Source organism: Coenobita brevimanus, chromosome 93, assembly GCF_032717465.1.
Source record: "Coenobita brevimanus isolate Jiangsu-jjx chromosome 93, ASM3271746v2, whole genome shotgun sequence".
In the NCBI taxonomy this organism is placed as follows: domain Eukaryota; kingdom Metazoa; phylum Arthropoda; class Malacostraca; order Decapoda; family Coenobitidae; genus Coenobita; species Coenobita brevimanus.
This window is the reverse complement of record NC_137046.1, coordinates 31,104,271-31,131,326: the sequence shown is the minus strand read 5'-3', so window position 1 is coordinate 31,131,326 and position 27,056 is coordinate 31,104,271. Positions and strand designations below refer to the sequence as shown.

The following is a 27,056-nucleotide window of genomic DNA, read 5'->3' as shown; positions in this document are numbered from 1 at the left end:
GCTGCCAAATGATTTTACCATTTAGAATACTCATACTGAAAGGGATTAATGAAGCTGTATCATCCAGTTCAGTCTTTCCTGAGCTGAACAAAGTCATCAGAATAATGAATAAAATTATTTACGTTCTTAAAGTGAAGGAAGTAATCACGCTCATGTAGCAGCACTAGGCTAACTTGCAATTGCCTTTTTTGTATCCTCATTGTATAAATCAAGGTACATCATACTTTTCATGCATATATTGGACTTCAAAACCTTGGTTAATCGCCATAATGGTCTAGTAAATGAACCATACACACATCTGCCTTCATCAAGAGCTAACGAAAAGTGAGCTATGTTTTATCCCAGCAAGGGGATGGTCGCCTATGATGTATGGAAACAGATGTCAAGTGGCATTATTTGGCAAATATTAAATTTCAGAAAACTGAGGCAATGACAAGCTTCAAGAAAGCACTATTCTTACTCAGAAAGACGATACGAATGCAGAAATGACAGCCAATTGCACTGAACTCATCAGTAACACAACAAAATGACTGTGTGTAAGAAATTGCCAGATGGAAGCTCAATGTACACATATGCATAATACCCAGTCAAACGTATTCATTCATGGGCATGATATTTTTTCGCAACGAGTATTTTAGTGACTTTAATGGTCTATAGTGTTGCTAACTCTTGTAAGTTTATCCAGACATATAGAATAGTCACAATAGTTATGTTACGTTTCTAGGTCTGGACCGAAATAGGGCTCACCAGCTAGGTAGCAGACGACACCTGGAAATCCGTCATTATAATTCACAGTGCAAAGGATTAAGTGCAGCACAACACTGGTTTACCGTACGTGCTCCAAGTGCAACTTCGCCACAGTCAGAGCCATGGAAGAGGTAGGTTAATCTTCGCGATGGCCACGGACATGTTGTAAGTACCCTTTACACTGCTAAATATTTTCCATACTCACTTCTAATTTCTCATTCTCTGGTTCCTTTTCATTTATTTAATGGTTTCTGTCTCTTATTTGTGTTAATAGGGTCTTAACCCCTAGGGTACGCAATTCTCCAGCCTTGACTACCCCCAGGACGCAAAAACAGGTCTATTTTTCGACTTTCTCAAAGGTTAAAAGTTTCATGCCTGATTTATAGAGCTTGAATTTACACACCTGAAAATGCACAGCCCACCCTCCTAGACCCAATAGTTACTGTGCTATGGCCCGTCAAACTTGATAATAGTTACCTGTCACGGCCCCAGTGAGAAAGAAAATACACCACTCGCGCCTGTTTTCTTCACAAAAATATGTATAAAAATCACCAAAATCATTTTTTTTTGGTGTGTATATATGTTATAAACCATTGTAATGTGCTTAGAAAAAAATAAAATGGTGACAAACCCACCCCAATAAATATGATAAAGAGTAAAAATTATCTTCCCCTCCTCTCCTCTCCCCATACCTCCAATCCCCTCCCTCCCCTTCCCTTCCCTCCCCTCCTCTTCCCTCACCTAGCCTCCCCTCCCCCTTTCCCCTCCCCCTCCCCTCCTCTTCCCTCACCTAGCCTCCCCTCCCCCTTTCCCCTCCCCCTCCCTTCCCTGCCGAGCTGTCAAATCTAGCTAGGGAAAATGGTCATGTACCACCCCAATAAAAATATGATAAATAGTAAAAATTATCCTCCCCTCCTCTCCCCTCCCCATACCTCCAGTCCCCTCCCTCCCCTTCCCTTCTCTCCTCCCCTTCCCTTCTCTCCTCCCCTTCCCTACCCTCCTCTCTCCTCCCTTTCTCTCCCCTCCCCTTACCTAACCTCCCCTCCCCCCTTTCCCCTCCCCTCCGAGCTGTGAAATCTAGCTAGAGAAGATAAAATTTCTTTTTTGAGTGGGTTTCGAATATAGACAGCTAAGATAAATGTGGTGTGCATATTTGTATGCAAAGACACAAATAAATTACAGGTAATGATTCAAAAACACGTGCCATAAAACATAAAAAATATGCAAAATATTCGAGGCCAGGGAGGTCAAGATACTGTGTGCCGGGGGGTGGGGGTGGGAGGTGGTAAGACCAGGAGAGGGTGCATGGGGATGGAAGGATGGGAGGAGACCACCACCAGACATAAAGGAAGGGTCCCAGTGGAGTACAGGGACATGGAGGGAGGGTACGGGGGGAAATACCCTCCCCCCAGATGACTGGGGGGGGGACATGGGGGGATCCACATGGGAGGGGAGGGGATGCATGAGGAGGGTGTGGGAGGGGGGTGGTGGTGGTAAGAATGGTGTGAGGTAGTAACAAGGTAGTGGGGTAAAGGGACGTGGTGAGAGGGAGGTGGGGAGTATACCCCCTACCACCTGGGTACGGGCCTGGGTCCCCCCCTCTAGTGTGTTCAACACTTAGTTTTGCTTGGTTAGAAGCCATCTATGTCACAGCCGGGGGGAAGCCAGCTGCCGCCAGTTTTTTGTGGATCTTGCATGATCGGCATTGCTCGTCCTTTTAAGAAGTTGCGCAAAAAGCTCCATCGACGAACTTAGTACTTTAGAGGTTAAATAGGTGCTGTGCATGTCCAGTAGGGTTATTTTGGTGGCTTTCAAAGTCAGGTTGGGTTGGGGTCTATAAGTACCTGTCCAGGGTCATTTTTCCCAAGTTCCAAACAATACCAAGTCCTGGATGTTGCTTGGACTCTATTACATTGGATCTTGGAGGGATTACTGTACTGTACTCTCAATTTGTGGACAGTATACAAAGAAACTGGTGTTAAATTTCATGTTCATTCCAGTAAAAAGTATAAACTTCTATTAAGACACCAGTCACTGGACTGAAAGTATACATATTTCATACAGTAAAATACTATACTTGTGCTTGTACAGTATGCTAATATATTGTCAGTGGCTTTTGTACACACTACATAAAGCAGTACTGCATGAAAGAAGAGTGCTACACAATTTGATACAGTTGGATCATGGATGCATGGATAAACATTGTAGTTTCATTGTCAGCCTATATTCCAATCATAACTTCAAGTCTTTAAAAAAAAAAAAAAAAAAAAAAAAAAGTTTAAAGTCACACTACAAAATGGACATCATGAAAGACCACCATTCATACACCACATTATGTCTAAACAGGTATTAATGGTGTTTTTTGGAGTACAAGCACATCAGTCTTGACTTCAAACCAAGTTATTTGATAAATACTGTACAAGTGAAGTGCTAAAGGCTCATGTATACAACAATGCATCTATTTATAATACAGCCTCGACTATTAACACAAGTTGCATCACATGATAAGTTAGAGGGATGATACAGTTTCCTCCTTAATTTTTCCTTTCTCATTTTGCGTACTGTCGAGAATAATTTTATTTTCCCCCGAGTCTTGATGGACGATGCTGCTGTCCTTTGGCTTGATGTCAAGAACAATGCCAGCTCCCTCCCCTGCATCTGGTGACACTCCTGCCTCACTTTCCTCCTCCTCTGGCACTGCTGCTAGGTATTCCTCATTGGTTGTGTATGTTACCTGTGTGTGTGTGTGTGTGTGTGTGTGTGTGTGTGTGTGTGTGTGTGTGTGTGTGTGTGTGTGGTAGTGTAAGACAAGGAGAAAAGGAATTTCATTGTAAATGCAAAGAACTGACAAGTTCCTTTAGTTTGACCAGACATCTTAACACAACATTCCATTACAGCAATACATGCATTGGTTTTTCCTTTTTAAAAAATGCACAGAGTTAAACTTGTACATTTTTAATTAAAGCATTGTGTTACTTTTATACCTTATAAAATCATATCGAGTAGTGACTGGTAGGAATGGGATCTTAAAAAAATAAAATATGAAAAATATCAATAACAATAATAATATACCCATATTACTCCATTTGGGCATAAGGGCACATGACTTGGCTTTCATAATTTAGAATATTTAGGGTAAACCATCCTACATCCTTGATGACACATACAGGACATTAAAAGAAAAAAAAAAAGTCACCTATGGAAGATCCATACCACCACTGTGTACAAAACCCTACTCAGACAAGAACATCCTTGAGCAATATCTCTGGCCATCAATGTGGCTGGCAATTCATTAAGTGGCCGGCAATCCATTAAGTCTGGAAGTTTTTCTAAAGGTGGTAACAGGTGGTTACATGAGTCATTCTGTTTACAGGCAGCTCAAGAAAAAAAAATGCTACACCTGTTGAATGAGATGGAAAAACTGTTTTTGTCATACTACAGTCTGCATGAGTATTTAACAGGTTTTGTTTTGTTTTGTTTCATTTCATTTATAAAGGCTCCAACATGCATGCATCAGCCTTAGTCACCTAATGGCAACTCTCCATGCTGCTTGATCTCTGTCAGCCTCCCATTTCAGTCCCTTATCCCTGAGGTCACACTCTATGACCTCAGCTTATGTCTTTTTCAGTTCGCTTCTCGCAACCCTACCCCCAGTATTCACACCTCTCACTTTCTGCACTCATCCATCATCCCCCATCCTCTCCACCTGCCCAAACTATCTCAATGTACCCCTCTTCATCACAACCCCAGTACACCCCAGTCCCTGCCGTCCTCTCAACTCTTCCATCAACAATCTAGCCCCACCAGGCCTTGAATTCAAGGACACACTGCACATCCACCTAATCATTGCCATTTCTGTTTATATGAGCCTATGAATATCCTCTTCCTTCACTGCCCAAGTCTCACTACCATACAGCACTACACTCCTAACACATGCCACACACAATGATCCCTTAGCACGAAGGGTGAGCCCTCTCAATGTCAGAAGAGGCAACAGCTCCCTGAACTTCTTCCAACCTCTCCTCACTCTACCCACAGAGCTAGCTCCAGTCCCACCTCCAACACATAACGTCTCCAAAGTAACAAAACTCTTCTATACACTCAAAAGACTTACCAGCAAGATCAACCCTTTCATGTTTGATAATCTCCACATACTCTTCCAGATACACTGCACACATGAAATCAGCATTATCTCTCACAGTTTACCTCTAACACCTCTTGGTACTGTAACTGTAGTTCATTCATTCATCATCCAACCAGTAGGATTAAATACATGGTACTGGGTAAGAAAACCATACAACTTGTGTGACATCTGTCAGGTGATGCATGATGATTCCTGCCATAATAATAAGGTGTACCTAGTTACAGAATTTAAAGAATGATATACTGTAGTTTTACGTATCAAGATTGTCATTTCATGTGAGGCTATTCGAAATGCTGCAAGTTCATCTATGTATGGTATTGTTTGTAAATCCATGCCTAACTCAACGAGGAAGAAATAAAACATAACAAGCTGACTTCCAAAATATAACACCCTGTGCTTTTCAAACTACTGTACTTCAGTATTTTGTGCATAATAGTATTACTATGATATATCCTATTTATGGAGGTAAATTAAACATTAGCAGCATCTGATCACTGAATACTGCTTGGAATCTTCCATGAAGGGACGAACGCAACCGTCCTGAATACTGCCTAATAATGGCCCCCAAACACTGGACTTATTGCCTTTTAAATGGGAATGCAATATGAGAAGCAAGAATTTCTCACATTTGTCCCCATGGGACCATGGCTTTAGGTAAGGACATTGCCCAAGCTGGCTTACTTTACCACTTGACCATCAGGTGTCTCAAAATTTACATCATAAAATATTATAACACTGACTAGGACATGATCTATGGGATCTAATTTAGATAAAGGAATCACCATCAATGATTTAACTGCATGAGTCAAACGAATGGGTGTGGGCAACAATGCATGAGTTACAATAAACCTGAGCCTTCATGACTAAGACAACTATAGTCACAGCGCGTGACTCTGAGGTTGTTATTATTGTACCCTGGCAACCTATCATTCAAAAGTATGTCTGATTTCGTGTATAATATGAGACACATGTGATTCGTGTATAATATATTCATGCATAGTAATAACATTCATGTATAATGTGATACAAAATCAGAAGCACTTTTGAATGGTAGGTTGCCAGGGTACGATAATGACAATCTCAGAGTCGTGCACTGCAACTACAGTAATCCATCCTGACTGAGAACATCTGATATGTTCCTCAAACAAATTATATCAAAGTAGAGGAATACGATTTTGAAAACTAATAGCAGATTGATTCATTTTTTCAACAAACAAATCATCATAAGGATATACTGTATATATATATATATATATATATACATACAGTATATATATATATATATATATATACATACAGTATATATATATATATATATATATATACACTTGTATTCATCATCATCATCATCATCATCCGGACCTCCTTTCCACCGTAAGGCAGGGTGAGGAGTAGCAATGTCCAGACAGCCCAAGTTTGCCAAATCCAATGGGCCACACTTCCATTCACTCATTCACTCATCATGCATTTCAATATATATAGATACTGTATATATATGGGCGATTGTATGTGTGTATGCCCCGACAGAGGATCGAGTGGCAAGAGTGAAAGATGAGTTTTGGGCGAGTGTAGAAGCGTGTATGGACAAGTTTGAGAGGAGTGAGAGAGTGCTGTTGATTGGAGACATGAATGGCAAAGTTGGGAATGTATGAGTGGTTGGAGTGGTTGGTCAGTGGGGTGTGCCAGCTGACGTAGATGGGAATGGAAGTGCTTTGGTGGACATCTGTGCTGGTAAGGGGTTGGAAATAGCCAACACCTACTTTCGGCATAAGATGATCCACCGGTATACATGGAGAGTAATGAGGAGGATGGATGGTGAACTTGTTGAATGAAAGGCAATGATAGACTACGTGTGTGTGGATGAGCGAATGAGAAGACAAGTGTTGGATGCAAGAGTGTGGAGAGGGTGGGGGAATGGAGTCTCGGACCATCACTTAGTGATGGCCAAGGTAGAGCTGCAAAGAAAGTGGTTGAGGAGACGAAGGGGAAGACAGGAGGAAGCAACTCCTGTGAGAAGAGTGGAGAAATTGCAAGATAGTGAGAAAATGACAGAGTATAAGAGCATAGTGGAAAAAAGACTGGGAAGGCATGAGCTAGAGCAGATGGAAGGGGTGGAAGACGTATGTAAGATATTCACGGAAGAGATAGGCGCAGCGTGTGAGGCAGTTTGTGGAGTGAGGAGGAGATGCAAGGGTGTGCAAGGGACAGCATGGTGGAATGATGAGGTTAAACGAGCTGTGGAACAAAAGAAGAAGGCATATAGTGAATGGTTAGCGAGTAGAGGTAGGGGAGAAGATGAGAGAGAGAAGAGAGAGGTATATGTGAGCAGGAGAAGGGAGGTTAAGAGACTGGTGAAGGAGAGTAAAAAGAAAGTGGATGAGGAGTTTGGGAGGAATCTGAGTGTGAAATGGAGGGAGAGTAAGAAATTGTTTTGGAAGGAGGTAAAGAAAGTAAGGCAGTGTGAAAGGGGAAATAGTAGGGGAGTGAAAGATAGGAATAACAGATTGTTGGTGGAGAAGAGAGAGAAACTGAAGAATGGAAGGAGCACTTTGAGGATTTGCTGAATGTGGAGAGTGAGAGCAGTGCGAGTATAAGTGGTTGGGGAATGGCTGGGAGAAGAAGAGATGAGAGGAGGGAGGAAGAGATCAGTAGGGCGGAAGTAGTGGAAGCGATGAAGAATATTAAGTTGGGAAAGGCCCCAGGAATTGATGGAGTGTGTGGTGAAATGCTTAGGTATGGGGGTGAGATTGTTGTGGAGTGGATATGGAAGTTGTGTAGATTGGCTTGGGAAGAGGGAAGGGTTCCAGAGGACTGGAAATCAGGTATAATTGTTCCTTTATACAAAGGAAAAGGAGAGAGAGAAGTATGTGGTAACCACAGGGGGATTTGCCTACTTAGCGTGACTGGTAAAATATATGGTAGAATACTCATTGATAGGGTTAGGCATATGACAAAGGAGCTAGTTGGAGAAGAACAAGGGGGATTTAGGAAGGGAAAAGGGTGTGTAGATCAGATATTTGTTCTAAGATGTTTAGTGGAGAAGTATCTAGAGAATAGAAGGAAAGTGTATGCTGCCTTCATGGACTTGGAGAAAGCTTATGACAGAATAGATAGGCAAGGTATGTGGAAGGTATTAAGAATATATGGAGTGGAGGGGAAATTGCTGAGTGCTGTGAAGAGTATGTACGAGGGAGCTAGGGTTATGGTGCGAGTGGATGGTAAGCTGAGTGAGTTCTTTGATCTCAATGTGGGACTGAAACAGGGTTGTGTGTCTCCATGGCTGTTTAATATATACATGGATGGGGTTGTAAAGGAGGTGCAGGGTAGGGCAGTGGATGTGGGGGTGGCTCTAATGAATGAGGGTGAGATTTGGAAGCTGCCGGTGTTGCTGTTTGCTGATGATACAGTACTGTTGAGTGAAGATGAATGGGAGTTGCAAGGTTTGGTGAATAAATTTGGGACAGTGTGTAGGAGGAGGAATCTGAAAGTTAATGTAAACAAAAGTAAAGTTATGGTGTTTGAGAGGAATGAAGTCACAGAGTGTGCAGTGAGGTTGGATGGTGAGGATATGGAGAATGTGAGTGCATTCAAGTAATTGGGTAGTGTGATGAGTAAGGATGGAACTCTGGGGGATTACACAGGATTACACAGGAAAGCAAACAGCAACAGACCTTATGGTCCTTTCGAGGCTGCTTGTTAGAGAAAACTATGACTACAAGATCTAACTCTACATGTTGAAGGATAAGGATAGGAAAGCAAGAAGGCTCCCCCCACCACCAAACCCTCCAGGAAAAAGTGAGAAAAACCACCATGCAGCATGGAAAAACTGACATGGAAATTTTATAGGAAACATTGGAAAGGAAAAGTCACATTCTATAATACTTTATCTATAAGCTACCCGATAGAGTAACCTGAAAGAGAAAGTAAACAAATAAAATAATAGTTACGGCATGACATTATAAACCAGTTACATTGAGTTAATGGGAAGTCTGTGGACATAACGTGGAAGCTACGCACTGCACAGTGTGGATGTTTAGGGGTGGTGCAGCAGCCTTGCCTGGCGCTTTTAAGGTAGGCAGCAGTCAATCAGGCCCTAGCTCCGTTTGCTCCACTGAGACAAGGAACTCTCCCATGTGGGACAAGTACACAAGTTTCATCCTGAAGCAGTGACCCCTGGTACATTAAAAAATCCCGATGGTGGTCACTTGACTAACAGGGACCCTCAGTGATCCACAGCCCATCACAGGTCGAAAGTAAGAGTAGTGACCGTTAACTCAGGGTTATCTGTGCAGCTCCTAATCTGTGCTTATATTGCTTTCTTTGCGCTGGGGAGACTGAAAAGTATATAGGACGGGTGTCTCAGATAAAAGGGGACTGCACAGTGCACAGTGTGGATGTGCAATGCACAGAGTGGATGTTTAGGGGTGGTGCGGCAACCTTCCCTGGCGCTTTTAGGTAGGCAGCAGTCAATCAGGCAACAGCTCCGTTCACTCCACTGAGACAAGGAACTCTCCCATGTGGGACAAGTACACAAGTTTCATCCTGAAGCAGTGACCCCTGGTACATTAAAAAAATCCCGATGGTGGTCACTTGACTAACAGGGACCCTCAGTGATCCACAGCCCATCACAGGTCGAAAGTAAGAGTAGTGACCGTTAACTCAGGGTTATCTGTGCAGATCCTAATCTGTGCTTATATTGCTTTGTTTGCACCGAATAAATTGGAAATGTATAATATCGTGACGCAACACTATGTACGGGTACATTGTTTATGGGGTGTCTTGTAGACTAAGGGGGCATGAACTTACATGTACCGTAGCTATAAAAGCAAGTTATTCGGACAGAAAAAGAGTCAGCTGAGGATTTTCATGCAAATACTTGTCTAATTTGTTTTTGAATGTCTCAATTGAGATACTGTTCACGGTATCTGAGGGTAATCTGTTCCAGATATTTACAACTCTGTTAAAGAAGAAGTATTTTGCTTCGTGGGATTGGAATCGTTTTCCCATGATTTTGCAGCCATTACTTCTGGTTTGACTCGACCGGTCTATATTAAAATATTTATTCATGTCTAAGTTGTCATATCCCTTCATGATTTTGAAAACTTCAATAAGGTCCCCTCTTAACCTGCGCTTTGTTAGGCTAAATAATTTAAGTTCTCCAAGGCGTTCCTCATATGGTTTGTTTCTAAGTCGTGGTACCATTTTTGTGATTCTTCGCTGAATTTTCTCTAATTTTTCAATGTCCTTTCTGTAGTAAGGAGACCAGAATTGCACACAATACTCAAGATGGGGGCGCACTAGCGAGTTGTACAAGGCAGTATGACTTTTCCTGATTTAAACTCGAAAGTTCTTCCAATAAAACCCACTAGCTTGTTTGCAATTTTTACCGCATCGGTACACTGCTTGCTTGGTTTTAGGTCATTTGATATTATCACACCAAGATCCTTTTCACTGTCTGTACTTGATAACTGAATATTGTTCATTTTGTAATTTGCATGGACATTGTTACTTCCAATATGAAGTACTTTACATTTTTCTGTGTTGAATTTCATTTGCCATTTTTCTGCCCAGCTTGCTAAAGTATTAAGGTCCTTTTGTAACTGCTGCCACTGTAATTTTGAAGTGACTTTACTGGTTATTTTAGTATCATCTGCAAATTTGGATACTTTACAATTTAGACCCTCATCAATGTCATTTATATAGATAATAAAAAGTATCGGTCCAAGTACTGAGCCTTGGGGAACGCCGCTGATCACATTACGCCATTTGGATTCCTTTCCGTTTATCACAACTCGCTGTTTTCGGTCTGAGAGCCAGTCTTGTAACCATTTTAGCGTCTTTCCTTTTATTCCATGTGCTTCTATTTTTCTCATGAGACGCTTGTGAGGGACAGTGTCAAATGCTTTCTGAAAGTCGAGGTAAATTATATCTACTGCTCTTGAGTCATCGTATGATTTGTAAACATCATGGAAGAAGTCCAGTAAGTTAGTTAAGCATGAACGACGATGTCTGAATCCATGTTGCGAGTCTTTAATTATATTATTTTCTTCTAGATAATTAACTATTTTATCTCTTATGATTTTTCCATTAACTTGCACACTACTGATGTTAAGCTGATTGGTCTGTAATTTCCTGGGTGCGACTCATTTCCTTTTTGAAAATTGGTGTTACATTTGCTAGTTTCCATTCGCGTGGAACTTTCCCAGTACTTAATGATTTATTGAATAAGACAGAGAGTGGCAGCAGTAACTCATGTTTTGCTTCTTTGAGAATTCTCGGTGATATTTTATCGGGGCCAGGGGTTTTGTTTATGTCCGTACTATTTATGGCTGAAAGGATATCATTATTATGGATAGCATAGTTACTAAGGACCGTGCTATTTGCTTGGTTTGTGGGTAACAGTAGGTTTCTGGTGGTGTTTTCTACTGTAAAAACAGACGCAAAGTAATCGTTAAGAATGTTTGCCATTTCGACCTCATTTTCAGTGTGTCTGCCATTGTTTGTTTCTAGAGGACCTATTGATGTAGTCATAACCTTTTTCTTTCTAATGTAACTGTAAAATTCTTTAGGATTTGATTTGCACGTATTAGCAATGTGGATCTCCCAGTGCTCTTTTGCTTTGTTTAATAAGTCTTTTCGATGTGCGGCGTAGATTATCGTATTGTAATTTATCATCATTATTTTGTGTAGCTTTATATTTATGGTATGCCTGTTTTTTGGCTATTAAGTTACTTTTTATTTCACTGGACCACCACTTTGGTTTACTATTTCCAGCTGGACGTCTGTTACGTAGTGGCACACATGACTTTACCACTTCATTAAATTTTTCGGTGAATATTTCCCATGCTTGGTTTATGTCATCGGTTTCAGACATTTGATTCCAATCTGCAGTTGCAAGTAGCGCTCTGAGCCTGTTGAAATTAGCTCTACGATAATCTGGGACCTTTTCTTTGCTCTCCGTTTCTTTTACTTTTTCAGTAGTAATATTAAACTGTATAGTTCGATGATCACTGGAACTAAACTCAGGTCCTATTTCAACGTTGTTGACTAGGTTATCATTTGTAGTCAAGATGATGTCTAGGATATTGTTTCCTCTCGTTGGGTATTCTACGTGTTGGGAAAGGGCGCTTTCCTGAAGATTCGTATAAAGCTCTTGTCCTGAGTGTGCCGTCAGTGGTTCACCCCACTTTGTTACCGGTAGATTAAAGTCTCCAAAAATTACGCTATCCTCTTGACAACAAATTTCCGCAATTTGATCATAAAGTTTTTCATCTGTCTCAGTTGACTGTGCTGGCGGACGATAGATGAGACATATATTTATTTTGTGTGAATTAATACTTAGCTGAACATAACTGGCATCTATGTTGGTAATACAGGGTTTGGATAGCACAAGGGGATGGAGACTAGTTTTCACATATAGTAAAACACCGCCACCAGCTCGATGTGGTCGCTCACAGCTGAAAATATTGTACCCTGTTAGTGAGTATTCCGCTAGAAAGTCACGGTCAGATGTGTTAATCCAGGACTCTGTGATGCCAATGATGTCATAATTTTCTAGGTAAATTAGAGATTCTAAATCCTCAAACTTGTTACGTAGACTACGTGCGTTAGCATAGCAGACTCTAATTCCGTTCCGAACAGTTGGTGATCTGACTTTGTGGGTATTTACGTTAAGGTTACTGTTCCTGGACGTGCCGCGTTTTTTGATCTGAAGAGGGCAACTTTATCGTGTAGAAGTCTACCTAGCCGTGCCGCTCCTACTGAGTTCAAATGGAGACCATCTTTCTGGAATAGAGTATGTTGCTCATAAAACTGGTCCCACAGATTGACAAAGTCGACTCCCTCTTGCGTGCAGAGAGATTTGAGCCGGTTATTTGTGCTGAAGGCCTTATCATAGAAACTATTTTCTGCCTTGATCCTTGGGAGTATACCAGATATTATCATATTAGTGGACTTAGTGCGTGAAAGGGTACAGCAGGGAAGGAAGGTCGTTGGTACACTGAAAGCAGTGATGAGAAATAGGGAGGTGAGTATGGAAGTTAAGAAGTCACTGCATGATAGTATTGTGATCCCTACCCTGACGTATGGAAGCGAGGCATGGACCTTGCAAGAGGGGAACAAGTCAAGAGTGAGAGCATTGGAAATGAGTTACATGAGAGGAGCATGTGGATTGACATGGAGGGACAGGTTGACAAATGAAGAAGTGAAGTAACGTTGTGGGGTGGATGTGGATGTGATTGAGAAGATTAGGAGAAATACACTGAGGTGGTTTGGACATGTGAAGAGAATGGAGAATGAAAGACTGACTAAGAGGGTGTATATAGGTGAGGTGGAGGGAGGGAGAGGGAGAGGTAGACCGAGGATGAGGTGGAGGGATGGAGTTGAGAGGTATATGAGGGAGGGGGGGGGAGTTGGAGGGAGGGTAGTCAAATGGTGGGTGACAGAGCGACTTGGAGGCGTTTTGTCTGCAACCACCCTTTGCGGGATTAGGGCGTCAGGCTATAGATAGATAGATAGATATATATATACAGTTACCTTTCAACTAACGCGAGTTTAAAAAATGCATTTTCATTTTAACACGAGCAAATATTTATGGAGATATGTTTAACTAACAAGGGTTCCTCGATTTAACGCGACTTTACAAGTACGTGATGGTTTCAAATTAGTCGCGCGCACCTTGGACAGTCCCGAGCTGATAGACCGTGCGTGGCAGTTAATGCACAAATACAATTTTTTATTTGTCTGTTGCTTAAACCGGTTTTATTCGAACTATAATATTCGAAAATGAAGTGTGGCCCCATTCTGAGCAATTTGGCTTATTTTCGGACAAGATTTGGCCAGGAAAGTGATGACAGATCTAAATTGTTACAACTTGATGCTGCAGAACAGAAAGAAGAAAACCACTCAGACCAAGATAAAGCAGTTCTTTATGAAGAAGACAGAAAACTTAAGAGAGCTATCTTCATCACCTGTAGCACGGGAGTCAGAAGAAGAGGAAGGACAGCAGAGCGAGGAGGGACAACAAATTTACGGTGGGGAGCGATGGGAGGTGGGGGAGAGGGGGGGGAGGAGGGACAGCAGCAGACGACGAGTGATGCATAGATAAAGTGAGGCTGTGTGTTGTTATTGTTTGTGACCTACTTACTGTAATGAAAATGTTGTTTTTACTATTGTGTTTTGATGACCTACTAATGCATTAATAATGTTGAGGAACTTTCACAATGCCTTGAATAAAGCAGAATTGAAAGAAAATCCACGTAAAAAACGAATACAGTATGTATTTGGGGAGAAGTAAACAATGCTTCGGCCCAACTAGGGCTCAAATGTTGTTTATTTCTCCCCAAATATACTGTTTTTGTTTTTTACATGGATTTTCTTTCAAATTAATATTGTTGCTTTTAAGTTTAGAGTAGCATAACTCCCCAAATGGGTAGACTTCCCAGGGTCTAGGAACGTAACCCCCAATATTACCATTGTTTCTTATGGGAAAATTATATTTAAATAACGCATTTTTAACTAACGCGACCTCTCCAGGAACCTAGCCTTCGCATTATTTGAGAGGTTACTGTATATACAATATATACATATATATATATATATATATATATACTGGGAGTTTTTAAAGTCCCTCACTAATTTGATTTTCAATTTTTTTTGCAGGTAATCGACCAACGACATTCATCTTGTGATTAACTCATACTCAGTAGTTGAGAATTTTCTTTGAGTCTACATTTGAAGTTTTGCACCCTTTTCTTCCGCTACCATGCTGACTCTAGAGCAGAGGTGTAAAATCGCTGCATGGCAGGAGGTTTTTCAATCTGTGGTTGAAGTGCAGCGACGATTCCGGGCAGTCTACGGACAGCATTATGCACCGGATAGGAACACCATCATCGCCACCCACCAGAAGTTCATGGAGACCGGATCCGTTAAGGACAAACTCCAATCAGGATGACCTCAAAATGGGCGGAGTGAGGAGAATGTTGAAACTGTCCGTGAAGCTTTTGCTCAGTGTCAAGAAAAGTCCATTAGGCAAGCAGCTGCGGAACTGATCATCAGTGTGACATATATCCAATGGATTTTGCGGCATGATCTCAAGCTGTATCCGTACAAGATCCAGGTGGTTCAGAAACTGGAACCTCAAGACTATGATTGCCGGGTGGAGATGTGTGAGACACTGTTGCATCACTACGAAACAGACCCATCGATCCTGGAGCACATGTGGTTCAGTGCCAAAGCTCTCTTCCGCCTTTCTGGTTGCGTCAATCGGCCCAACACCCGCACCTGGGGAACTCACAGTCCTATGGAAATTCATAAACATGAAAGGGACACGCCAAAATTGGTCATCTGGTGCGCCATCTCCTCAGCTGGGCTGATTGGTCAGTTTTTCTTCCGGGATAAAGATGGAAATTTTGTGAACATCAACAGAGACAATTACCTTCGTATGTTTCAGGAGTTCTGCATCCCCTAACTGTCAGCTGTAGCTGACATGCAAGGAGTCATTTTCCAGCAAGACGGTGCCCTTCCTCGTTACTTGAGTGAGGTTCGCTCATTTCTGAAAGAACAGTTCCCGGATCGGTGGATTGATCACCGTAGTCCCATCGAATGGGCTGCTTGCTCGCCGGACTTTACACCATACAACTTCTTTTTGCGGGCCTACATTAAGAGCAAAGTGTACGCCACCAAGCCGCGAGACCTCCCCACACTAGAAGAACAGATCAGGAATGTGTGTGCTTCTGTTACTCCCGAAATGTTGTCCAATGTCGGCCAAGAATGCATAAAAAGGTGGCTTGCTTGTTTCGAAAAAGGTGGTGCCAAGGTTGAGGTGTACCAGTGACTTTCCAGTAGACTTATGAAGCCAAGTTTGATGCCATCAAAATTCTCGTGAATCGTAGACTCAGCAAACAAATTGTCATTTGGTTCCTCTTGTAATTGCAGTTTTAATGAATTTTAAAAAACAATGAGGGACTTTTGAAACACCCTGTGTATATATATATATATATATATATATATATATATATATATATATACTGTATGTACTTATTTATTTATTATTTATATAGTATATATTTAATTTAAAAAATCATATAATGATCAAAACTTTGGAAACATGTGGTGTAGTCAGAAGTGATGGGAAATAAAACCTAGGCAGCATGAGTACAATAAATGTCATGTATCAGAATTTCAAAGTTATTACAAACCACAACACAACCTGTCACACCATATGATACAGCATATTACTGTATGATATATGTGGATATTTCAAATACTAGGATACAGCAGAACACAAACACATGCTTACCGGTAAGTTAGCTTGACTGCAAAACCGCTGGACTAAGGGCACTGCGCAATGCAGGCCTGCGCACACAAAGAGAAGGATTCCCGCTGAGTAAAATGAAATGTCGTAGCTCTGTGTAGCATCATAAATACTTCCTGTAAGTGTGGAAAAAAAGAACTGTGTTAATCTCTAGCAGATTTGCTGGTGATGATGAAAGGGTAAACAAAGCAGCTTTGGACATTAGTTATTCAAGTGAATTATCATTTTGTGTACATATAAAGCCTCTTTTCCTCTCTATTTTGTATCATCAGCTGAACAATGTGAGTATATTACACAATGGAATATTAATTTTATTTGTGACTCATTAAAGAGAAAGACACACAACAGGGGGATGGCTTAGGCTGCCAAATCTTGCTACAAAAAACATAAAAGAAGCCAGAAGGAAAACTACATACAGTAGTCATAAACACACACAACACCTTCTACATTCATACTTGTACTGTACTGTATAACAATGTATGATGGCCTGTTGTCATTATGGAATATGTATTGGAATGATACATAACACTGCTGTAATACATTATCAGTTGATTCCCTGTTTAACAAACAGTTTATCACCAGCATTTTATTTTTTTACAAAGATGATCATAACTAAGTGAACAGATCTACGATGGCATATTCAAATTAATCTTAATATCAGTGAAACAGCCTTATGGACATTACATTTAGAACCATGTGGTAAACTAGAGATGTTCACTGCATCTGGGATTTGTTAATTAAATTAAGGGTCCCATGTTAATGGTTTTCATACTTTATAGATGCCTGTGGATAACTTACAGTAGTTTGCTAAATCAAGAACCTATGGAGCTAAATACCACAAACAGGAGTCATCTCAAATGTCAAAATCGGTTAAAAGCTCTCCATGCTCTCTTTTAAGGAATTCCCATACTGTGATTGGTCAAGGTACAGCTAAAGATTTTCTATTGACTAGAAGCTTAATGAGAAGCCAAACCAGCTAATTATTTTCCAAAAGTAGCTGGACACTGCTTGGGAATAGAAGTCATTTGAAACCAGTAAGATTTCTAATAAATTAAGGTCTTGGCTTCAACTGGTAACAAATCTGTGTAGATGTGGCTGAGTTTCCTGTCTGAAAACAGTGACTGAGTAAATGTCTTCCAAGCTTGCCCGCACACATACCACCCTTATGGTCTGCCAGAGTCAGGAGTAGTCAATCACCTAAGTCCAGGTTCAACAAACAAGTTAACAAGTGCAATAAGACTGACTGTAATGGTGTTTTCACTGTACAAATCACCTATAACATGATGAGTTGATGGACAGGTCCATCTTATTAGTGTAGAACAAACAGAACTGACATACTTTAACATGAAATGCAGGCCCATTAGGCTACAGTCCAAATGTGGAATTTTCTATCCCAGCATGAATACATTTGCATGCATGAGACACTAGTCTCTTACTTTTTCATGTGTAGCCTCCCTCTCCCCCACATCACATCTACTTTCTGGTTAGCTCAAGACTTTTTACCAATTCTTGATTTTAATTTATGGAAGGAAACAATAACTACATTATTCCTTGTTTTATTTAACATCTAATCTGAAAAGGATTAAGTGAATTTGGCAGACAGTTGGTAGTGAATGTAGCAGTGTTGAGGAAGGCAGTTAATGCTAGTGATCAGCAAAGCCACTTGCTGGTTAGCTCATGAGGCCTACACTTTTCCATATTCAGTTAATACTAGGAAACAAGGATTATGTTAAATTAGAAAGCATTCCTTTATTATATTATGCTAGAATACACTCTTTTATTATATTAAGCCTCTACACTGAAAAGGGTTGTACTGTATATCTGAAACTGGCAGAGTAACAACTGGTAGCAAATGTAGAAGTGTAAAGACAGGTAGCTATTACTAGTGATCATCTGACAGTGTGTGCAGGTCACTATGATACTGTTGAGAATCATAATTACCAATCTTACTTTTCCTTCTTTTTTTAAATCTTGGAACCTCCACATCACTTTCTTCAACTTAAGTAAGACCAGAGTTAATGAAGGCTATATCTAACGCCATCATTTGAAAAGTCTCTCCTAAACTTAATCCAATCATTTGGAGTCAGCCTTAAACACTCCTCCCTCACACAAATCTCATTTAACATCACAGTTCACACAAGCACAGTATACTGTACAATGTGTTCATAAATGTGCTTATAAATGTGTTGTTGGGCTTCCTTATCAATGCTTGGTATTTTTAAGCCCAATCTGGAGACATTACGGCAAGCTGGGGAGGGGGGGTCTTTATGGGTGATGATGTGGAAAGTTGGACCAAAAAAAATTTTTTACATGTACTGTACATATAATGCAAAATTTCTAAAATGTGATGTGAGGGTGGGATCAAAATGTTACATTATAGGTCAGGGCATTGTATGGTAAATACTTTTTATAATGAACCTCTATTTATCAAATGTCAGCTTTTAAGAAAGTCCTTCACAAGCAGTTGAACAATCTCCTCATACATCAGAAAAAGGTGTAGTTATATGGGGGATGTGGCTCACTGACTGACTGATGACATAAATCTAGGTTTGCTCACCATTATGTACACACTTCTACTGCTTCTCTGTCACTTACTTTTTTTTAAAATCTTGCTGTAGTGTATAAAATTTGTAATGATATTATAAATACAATACAGTAAACCCTCAATTATCCATCGTCGCAATATCCAGCCCAATGCAATATCCAGTGCGTCTGGCTCTGCTCTATTAAAGTAATATCCGGAGAAATTATGCAATATCTGGTGCTGATACAGGATGCAACCTGAAGTAATATCCAGCAAAACTATGCGCCAAAATGGGATGCAACCAGCACTTCTATGCAATATCCGGTGTTGAGGTGTATCAACCGGCTCATAAATAGTAGCCAACCAGTGCTGTATTACTGTAATGTATCATTACTTTATTGTATTTTATGCTTAATTTTCATTTTTTACTCATGGGAAAGTTTTTAGGATAGAGGGTTGAGACAGATAGTAACAATATCTTGCTCAGCGCCAAATATTGGGCCAATAGGGGTACTATGCAATATCCGGCATTTCAAATTATACGGCACAGGGCTTGACTGAATTACGCCAGATAATTGAGACTTTACTGTACATATGTGCACAAAATCAAGCTGCAAGGTACTGTACCATATTGAAATTACAGAAATTAAAACACTTAGGGTACGACAGTTTAATGATCAAAGGTAGGCATATAAAGGATCTGGGTTCATAATAACAATAACTATCACACATGAGATTTAACAACCCACTGTTCCCCCAATTAGTTCACTATACAAAGTGCTTCCTGTAGCTAAAATTATTACAAATTCTAAAATCAAAAGCATAAGCTGTATGCACAAGACAACAAAAGCAGCATGAAAACTAAACAAAACAGTGAGCTTTTCTGAGATTTCTGACAACCAGTTTACCAACTTACTTGTATTATCTGAATCAAGTCAAGCTCCTGATTACAGCCAAATGTGAAACTAAGAAGCAAGGTTGGGGTGATTTCCTTCTAAAAACTGAATATAATAATGAGCTGAATCTTTAAGTTTGAACCAATACAGACACAAATTAAGTAACTGACCAGGTGAAAGTTGTGCTATCCCAGTGTAAGACTAGATTAAATCAGCTCTCCATCCAGAAGATATATGAATGCTTGCACTCTATAACAAATTGTACAGCAATAACCTTTATTTCTGCCTCCACTGTAGTCACGTTTTTTTATTAACTTACTGAATATATGCAATATTATTTTATGAAACAACGGTGCACATTTAAATTTGAACAAGAAAAATATAAACTCCAATGGAAGCTTGTGGTTGGCAATTTCTTTACCATTTCTTTTAAAATGGTTATAATGCTATAACTGATTTTCCTTTGCCTACCATACTGACTAACGACAAAACAAAAGGGCAATATATACAGTACTCAGTGCTAGGCAAGTTCTGCACATCTCTCACACCTCCTCACATCTGCATTGTGTGGAAGTGCAAAATGGTGTGTGGAGGTGTGGGTGCGGAAGTGCAGATTGATCTGCACGCACGTTTGCACACTTGAAAAAGAAAAAAAGAAAAAGAAATGTAAAGAGACACTGATCATACAGCAGTTGCATGACAAACTGATCATATATGATAAATAGTATTAACTACTACATACTAATCACTGCAATCAGTGATCACACACGAGTGTGCCGTCACAGCCGCATATTTTCCTTTTTCTCCAGATCAGACAGCGAATGCCCCTAGATCACTCGATCAGCCAAGACAGCCAAATGGACGAAATTTGGTGACCCAAATGGCAATATATATTTATATTATAGATTTTTTTGCAATAAGACTTTATACAGTGGGCTCGCACAGTGTGTGAGAGATTGGGCGGTCCTGGTCCTCGCACAATGTGGAATCGCGCACTGTGAATACATAATCTTATGGGGAAAATGACATATGGGCAGTACCCCCTCATACCTGGACATTTTTGGGCCCTTAGAGACATAATAAAGGTCAAAATTTTCAGACATTGTACTACAGACATAGCTACAATAACAAAAATATGGGTAGTCACCTTAACAACAGTAGACAAGAGGCCTGATGAACTTAAATAACAGGGGTTCTGAGGCACGGCAACACTTACAGCGCCGCACTCCCTGCCACGCCAACACTTCCCTCCACAGACTCCTCTTGAGCACCATCCCCAGGAGCCTCAAAGTCACTCACTTCAGACATAAACCCTTTGAAGTACAATGTTGACACATCTGACATTGCATCCTCTTCATTCTCAACAGGAACAGGATCAAACCACGCATCCAACATCACGACATGTGACAATGGACGCATTGTGTGGGAGGGGTTGCGTACTAATGGAAAATGCTGTTACTGAGCCACTCCTTGCCTCCACCTTGTGTTCTGTGAGGTAAACTTGCGTATTCAAGGTTTTTGGTTATGATATTTGGTCACTCGTGCACAATGCAATTCAAGCACTGTGATCTCGCACACTGTGTGAGGCCACTGTATATATATATATATATATATATATATATATATATATGCATAGAGTAATCCTTCTACAGAGCCAAAGGCATGTCCAGAAAGTGGTCCCGTCCGGAAAGTGGGCTTCTGCCTGTTGGACTGGTACTTATGACCCTAACCCAGCCTAACTTTGAAAGCCACCTAAATAACTCCCTACCGGACATGCATAGCACTTATTTAACCCCTAAAGCGCGGCCATCGACAGCCGATCCCCCCCCTGTGGCGGGGTTGTATCACGGTCTGAGTACCCCTAGGAAAATATTTGCCAAAAATCAGAGATTAACCCTAGAACATTATAATTTTTATGGCAGATAGTACTTACATTCAGCTTTCTCCTGAGACAGGTGTTGAGCCTTCGTGGACTACCCATGGACTTATGGAGACTTGCAAAGTTGGGTAACAAAATCTTCACTTTCACACCTCCAGCAACCCGGTTTCCCCTCTACCACAGCCTCAACCTGTCACAGTACACTTTATACTACAACGTACAAGTAGTTTGGAATCCGTATTTGTACAATAAGCACTGAAAATAAGGCTACAATCAACGGAGTGTACGGCCAACATGCAGCGCGGGGGCGGTCTTCCCGTCACTGAACAAACATTTCCCTTTTCACAGCTAAAAACACGTATACTACATTATTTTCCTTCATAGTACTTCCCAAAGGCTTGCATGTTACTATTACAGCCATAAAAATCACTGTCACTGCCAGTATTGTGAAGCGGGAATGAGAAAGACCACCGTGGCGCGATTTTATTCTGCCTTACGCCAGTCACTTTATTCTCGCTCCTGTCGGCCGCTTGCACTTCATTTCTATCGCTCACTTTCACTCTTGCTGTCAGTTTAGTGCCTTATTCATCAGTGTCACTGTCATTACTTATAAAAATAATATTTTCTACACACCAAACTGTCAATGTCATAACATAGAATAGAAAAATATGCTTTCAACTTCTTACACTGGAGTGACTGTCACTCTCAATACTAATATTATTACTATGTACAATAATTTACACTGAGATCACTGTCACTGTCAGTGCTTTTACAACTACATACACTAATTTACACTCAACTGACTGTCACTGTCAGTACATACAAAAAACTAAACACTATTATCACTGTCACTCTCAGTATTATTTACATATTTTCACCCTTATTTTCAATATCTACTCAGGCTGTGGTAGTCAAAGAAACACGGGTAAGGGCACAGGGGAATCTGACACTCTTTGCACTGCAAGGAGGTGCGTCTAAAAGTTCGTTCTTGCCGGTTTGTGTGGCTGCAAACATAGCACCTCCTCAGTGCTTTCCCCCTCTTGGCAGTGCTAGGCAGTGGCTCCAGGCGGTGTCGCTGAAGGTAGTCCTGGCACTGTAGGCGGTCTGGAGGTGCCTGTGAGTGGCGCCTGGCACCTGATGGCAGTACCTGCCCAAAACGCTGAAGCAGCTGGTAGACACAAGTCTTGGAAAACTGCCTGAGAGAGTAGTTAGCTGGCTTCCTGTTCTTGATCTTATACAGGATGAAGGCGTTCAGCATGCACATATCCAGCAAGTGCAAGAACACCTTCCTGTACCAGCGACGGTTCCTCCCCAGGCAGTCAATTTCTCCAATCATCATATCGGACTTGTCCACCAGGCGCATATTGACGTTGTAGTCAATTACAGCATCAGGCTTCATCATAGGATCGCCAGTCCTTCTGTCGACCTTCCCTGTGGCTTGCATTTCCCCCTTGTGGACACTGGTGAGCATATTGACGATCCTCTTGTCATGCCACCGTATCGCCAGCATCGTCGGATTTCTTCAGGTGCACGTCTCCCCGCTTTGATCTTTCAGCCTCGGGGAAGGCAGGGTGGTGTGCCCTATTGCTCCTGACAGTGCCACAGGATCCGACGCCGTGCTCTGAAAGTTACTTGGCGAGTTTGGGTGCTGTATAATAATTGCCCGTATACAGGACATGATTCCCACCAAAGTACTTTTCCAGAAGCACTTTCACCACAGAGCCAGAGAATCCAAGGGGGTCAGTCTTGTCCAAGTTCACATTGCTGGCGGTGTAGATAACGAAGTCTAGGATGAACCCCGTCTTGCAGTCGCACAGCACGAAAAACTTTATTCCAAGGCAGTGGCGTTTGCTTGGAATATACTGCACGAACCGAAGACGGCCCCTGAACAAAACCAAGGACTCGTCGATCACTACTTTCTTGAAGGGCCGAAGGAACGTCATAAACTTGTCCTTGATCTTGTTCAGGATTTCCCTCACTTTCCATAGGGGGTCAGTCTGGGAAGGCTCATCGTTGTTGGCAAAGTGAAGGTACGTCATGAGTTGCCTGAAACGATCCAGAGTCATGTACTTGTTGAAGATGGGTGTGGGGAAAGATTGTCAGCACTCTAGTACTCCTCGAACTTGTGCTTCCAGTTATGTGGCATCAGAAGCATCAAACCGATGAATACAAATAGTTCCCGGATCGTCACAGGAACCCATGCTGCCATTCGCGACGTGGATGGCGTTGCACCTTCACCTTGACGAACTGCAGCACATTCTCCTTCGTACCTGTTTGTCTCGGTACAAATCTGCTCCATTACTTCGTTATCCAGGAAGGCCAACAGGTAGTCCAAGCATTCACCACCCTCGGTGACAGGGAAGTCAGCCTGGATCCCACACCCAGTGGAATCAAAGGGCAGATCCTCTGGCACAAAATCAGAGCCCTCAGACCACACGAAGGCGTCCAGAGTGCCCTGCCTAGGCTGGGAGTGGGTGGGTGCGGCAGGGGGTGAGGCAGGCCGTGTGGCAGTGGGTGAGGCAGGCGGTGAGGCAGTGGGTGAGGCAGGCCGTGTGGCAGTAGGTGAGCCAGGTCAGGCCTGTGTGGTGGTGGTGGTGGTGGGGAGAGTGGGAGAAGGTTCAAGGTCACTCGCAGTAGGCTGGGAGGTGAGTTGCCTAGTGTGATAAACCTTACCACTAATTTTACCACTAGGAGACACTTTCCTACTCATGCCAGCACGAATACGGGGCCTACGGAAACCTCTACGAATACCAGACTGCCTACTTCCCTTCCGAGGTGGTGAAGGAGACTCCGAAGACTCAGGAGAAAGCACAGCAGACGAAGATGACGAGAGAATGGGGCTGGGGGTGCGAGGCGGTATGGCGGTGGCGTGACCTGAGGTTGGGGACAATGGCCGGCCTGAGGAGAACAATGGCTGGGAACCGGGGTCACCACTTCCCTTCCTCTTGGACCCCTTGCCATATGCCACTCCCTTCTGCACTGGAGCCTTGCCTGACGAGGTGCTAGGCTCAGCAATTGTCTCTCCCTGCACCTCAGACTCGGCACTCAATAAAGTGTCTGATTCAGCAAGGCTCAATAACACCGCAACGTCACTACTGTAGTCCATAGAGGCTTTCAGTAATTCTAGGCCTATAGCAGACTCACTCAGGCCCTTTGCACTCCCTAGTCAGGGTTTTGATGGGGTAGAGGTCACAAAGCCCTTTTTTGGAGGGTTTGAAGGCACTGACTCGGAAGAGCTAGAATTGGACATGATGTCACCTTGAAAGACTGCGGTAAACTGACACTAAACAGGGGCAAACCGCGCGAAAAAAAGCTAGTGTGACAACTGGGGAAACAAGCATTTCCAATTAGCATAAAGTGCTTGCGAAAGGAAGGCGCAGATTGACATTTCTGAGCAGTCCGCGCACTGCCATATATCACGGCGAGAGTGGCCGGGCCGCGGTGCGTGGGTGGGTAAAAAAAAAAGATCCTTGGCAACAACGGAGGTCAGTGGTACAAAGGTCAAGTGTGCTAATAGTAGCTAAAGGGTGGCGGTACTGATAGACAATACCGCTTGAACCTGCTTGCCCGCGGTTATTCAAAATTAACTCGAATCGCAAACACGACGATCCGCCGTTAAGTCCTTTTCAGCGAGCGTCACAAACGCGACGCCCCGCGTTTTAGAGGTTAAACCTATTTAAGACCCTATTCACACCAATAATGGACATAAAGCATGAAATAAATGAAAAGGAACCAGAGAATGAGGAATTAGAAGTGAGTATGGAAAATACTTAGGCCTAGCAGTCTACAGGGTACTGTACTTACAGCTGCCTCCTCTAACTCTCTAAGGTTCTGGTAGTTTTGAAAATGCTCTTGAAGCACGTATAGTAATCCAGTGTTGTGCTACATTTAATTCTTTGCACTGTGAGTTATAATTGTTTAACACTGCACATTCTTCTTAACTGCACCACGCCAGTTTCAACCGCCAGTTTCAACTGCCACTTTGCACTCCACACTCACTCCACACTTAATCCTTTGCAGTCTAAATTCTAATTTCTTAACACTGTACAACACCGTAAATTCCCATGTGGTCTAGTGACGAGGTATTGCAGTTTATTCACTGTTTATTCATAAAAAACGTGCACGTGGCATCCACTGCGATGGACGTCTTCCCTAAACGAAGGTTAGGTAGCAACTGGAGACAAAAAAGAATTTATTCTTCACTAATTATATGTACAAATGGAAATAATCACTCTCCTTATAATCAGCAGCATGTTTATTTTTGCTCTATGTATGCTAGCAGATCAATCAAAGAAAGGAGATAGTCCACACTCTCCATTCTCTATATCTTCATACATGTGAAAAATCTGTTTGATAATGGATCATGCTGATTCACTACCAAACGAACTTTTCAATACCAAATTGGCCTACATTTGGTAATGAAAAATACCAAATGGCAACTGTGACTGGGCAGGGGGAAGGGGGGAGGAAGGAAGGGGTGAAGGGGCCATGGTGTAAACAGCTGTTTGGCGGCATGCAGCGCACAGCAATTTCAAATTATGGGTGGGAAAAAATTCGGACTTTGGAGGGATTTTTTTTTTTTTTTTTGGCCATTTTTGGGTTCCGAAGATCCAAGCTCACAATGTCCGGTAAGTGGGGAGTCCGGAAAGTGGGCACCCGGAAAGAACAGGGATTACTGTATGTATATATATATATATATATACATATATATATATATATATGGATGTCGGAGTGGCCCTGGTGAGAGAGGATAGTGTTTGGAAACTCCCTGTACTGTTGTTTGCAGATGATACTGTAATGTTGAGTGAAGACGAAGGGGAACTGCAAGGCTTGGTGGATGAGTTTGGGAGAGTGTGTAAGAAATGGAATCTAAAGGTGAATGTAGGGGAGAGTAAAGTGATGGTCTTTGAGAGGGGTGAAGTCAGTGAATGTACAGCGAGGTTGGATGGTGAGGAATTGGAAAATGTGAGTACGTTTAAGTACTTGGGTAGTGTGATGAGTAAGGATGGAGGGTTGGAGGGTGAAGTGCTTGGGGAGAGTAAAGTGATGGTCTTTGAGAGGGGTGAAGTCAGTGAATGTACAGCGAGGTTGGATGGTGAGGAATTGGAAAATGTGAGTACATTTAAGTACTTGGGTAGTGTGATGAGTAAGGATGGAGGTTTGGAGGGTGAAGTGCTTGAAAGGGTACAGCAGGGAAGAAAGGTTGCTGGTTCTTTGAAAAAAGTGATAAGAAACAGGGAAGTGAGCATGGATGTGAAAAAGTTACTACATGACAGTATTGTGATACCAACTCTAACGTACGGAAGTGAAGCTTGGACGTTGTTGGAAGGACACAAGTCAAGAGTGAGAGCAGTGGAAATGAGTTATTTAAGAGGAGCCTGTGGAGTCACATGGAGAGACAAGCTGACGAATGAGGATATAAAGGAGCGTTGTGGTGTGGATGTGGATGTGATAGGAAGCGTTATGAGGAACACACTGAGGTGGTTTGGCCATGTGGAGAGAATGGAGGGTGGAAGACTGACAAAGAGAGTGTATGTGAGTGAGGTGGAAAG

General features: G+C 41.9%; 1 protein-coding gene across 5 annotated transcripts in view; it reads right to left on the bottom strand.

The window, feature by feature from the left end:
* Positions 1–2,688: 2,688 nt before the first annotated feature.
* Positions 2,689–27,056, bottom strand: part of LOC145412565 (putative monocarboxylate transporter 5) — a 473,562-nt gene continuing 449,194 nt past the window's right edge. For all 5 annotated transcript variants that reach the window (XM_080282467.1, XM_080282468.1, XM_080282469.1 and 2 more), the window contains 2 exons: positions 16,191–16,321; positions 2,689–3,481 (listed from right to left, as the gene is read on the bottom strand). In XM_080282467.1, coding sequence (XP_080138593.1) covers positions 3,257–3,481; positions 16,191–16,321 — 356 coding nt within the window. In that variant the 3' untranslated portion in view covers positions 2,689–3,256. The remainder of the gene's footprint in view (positions 3,482–16,190; positions 16,322–27,056) is intronic.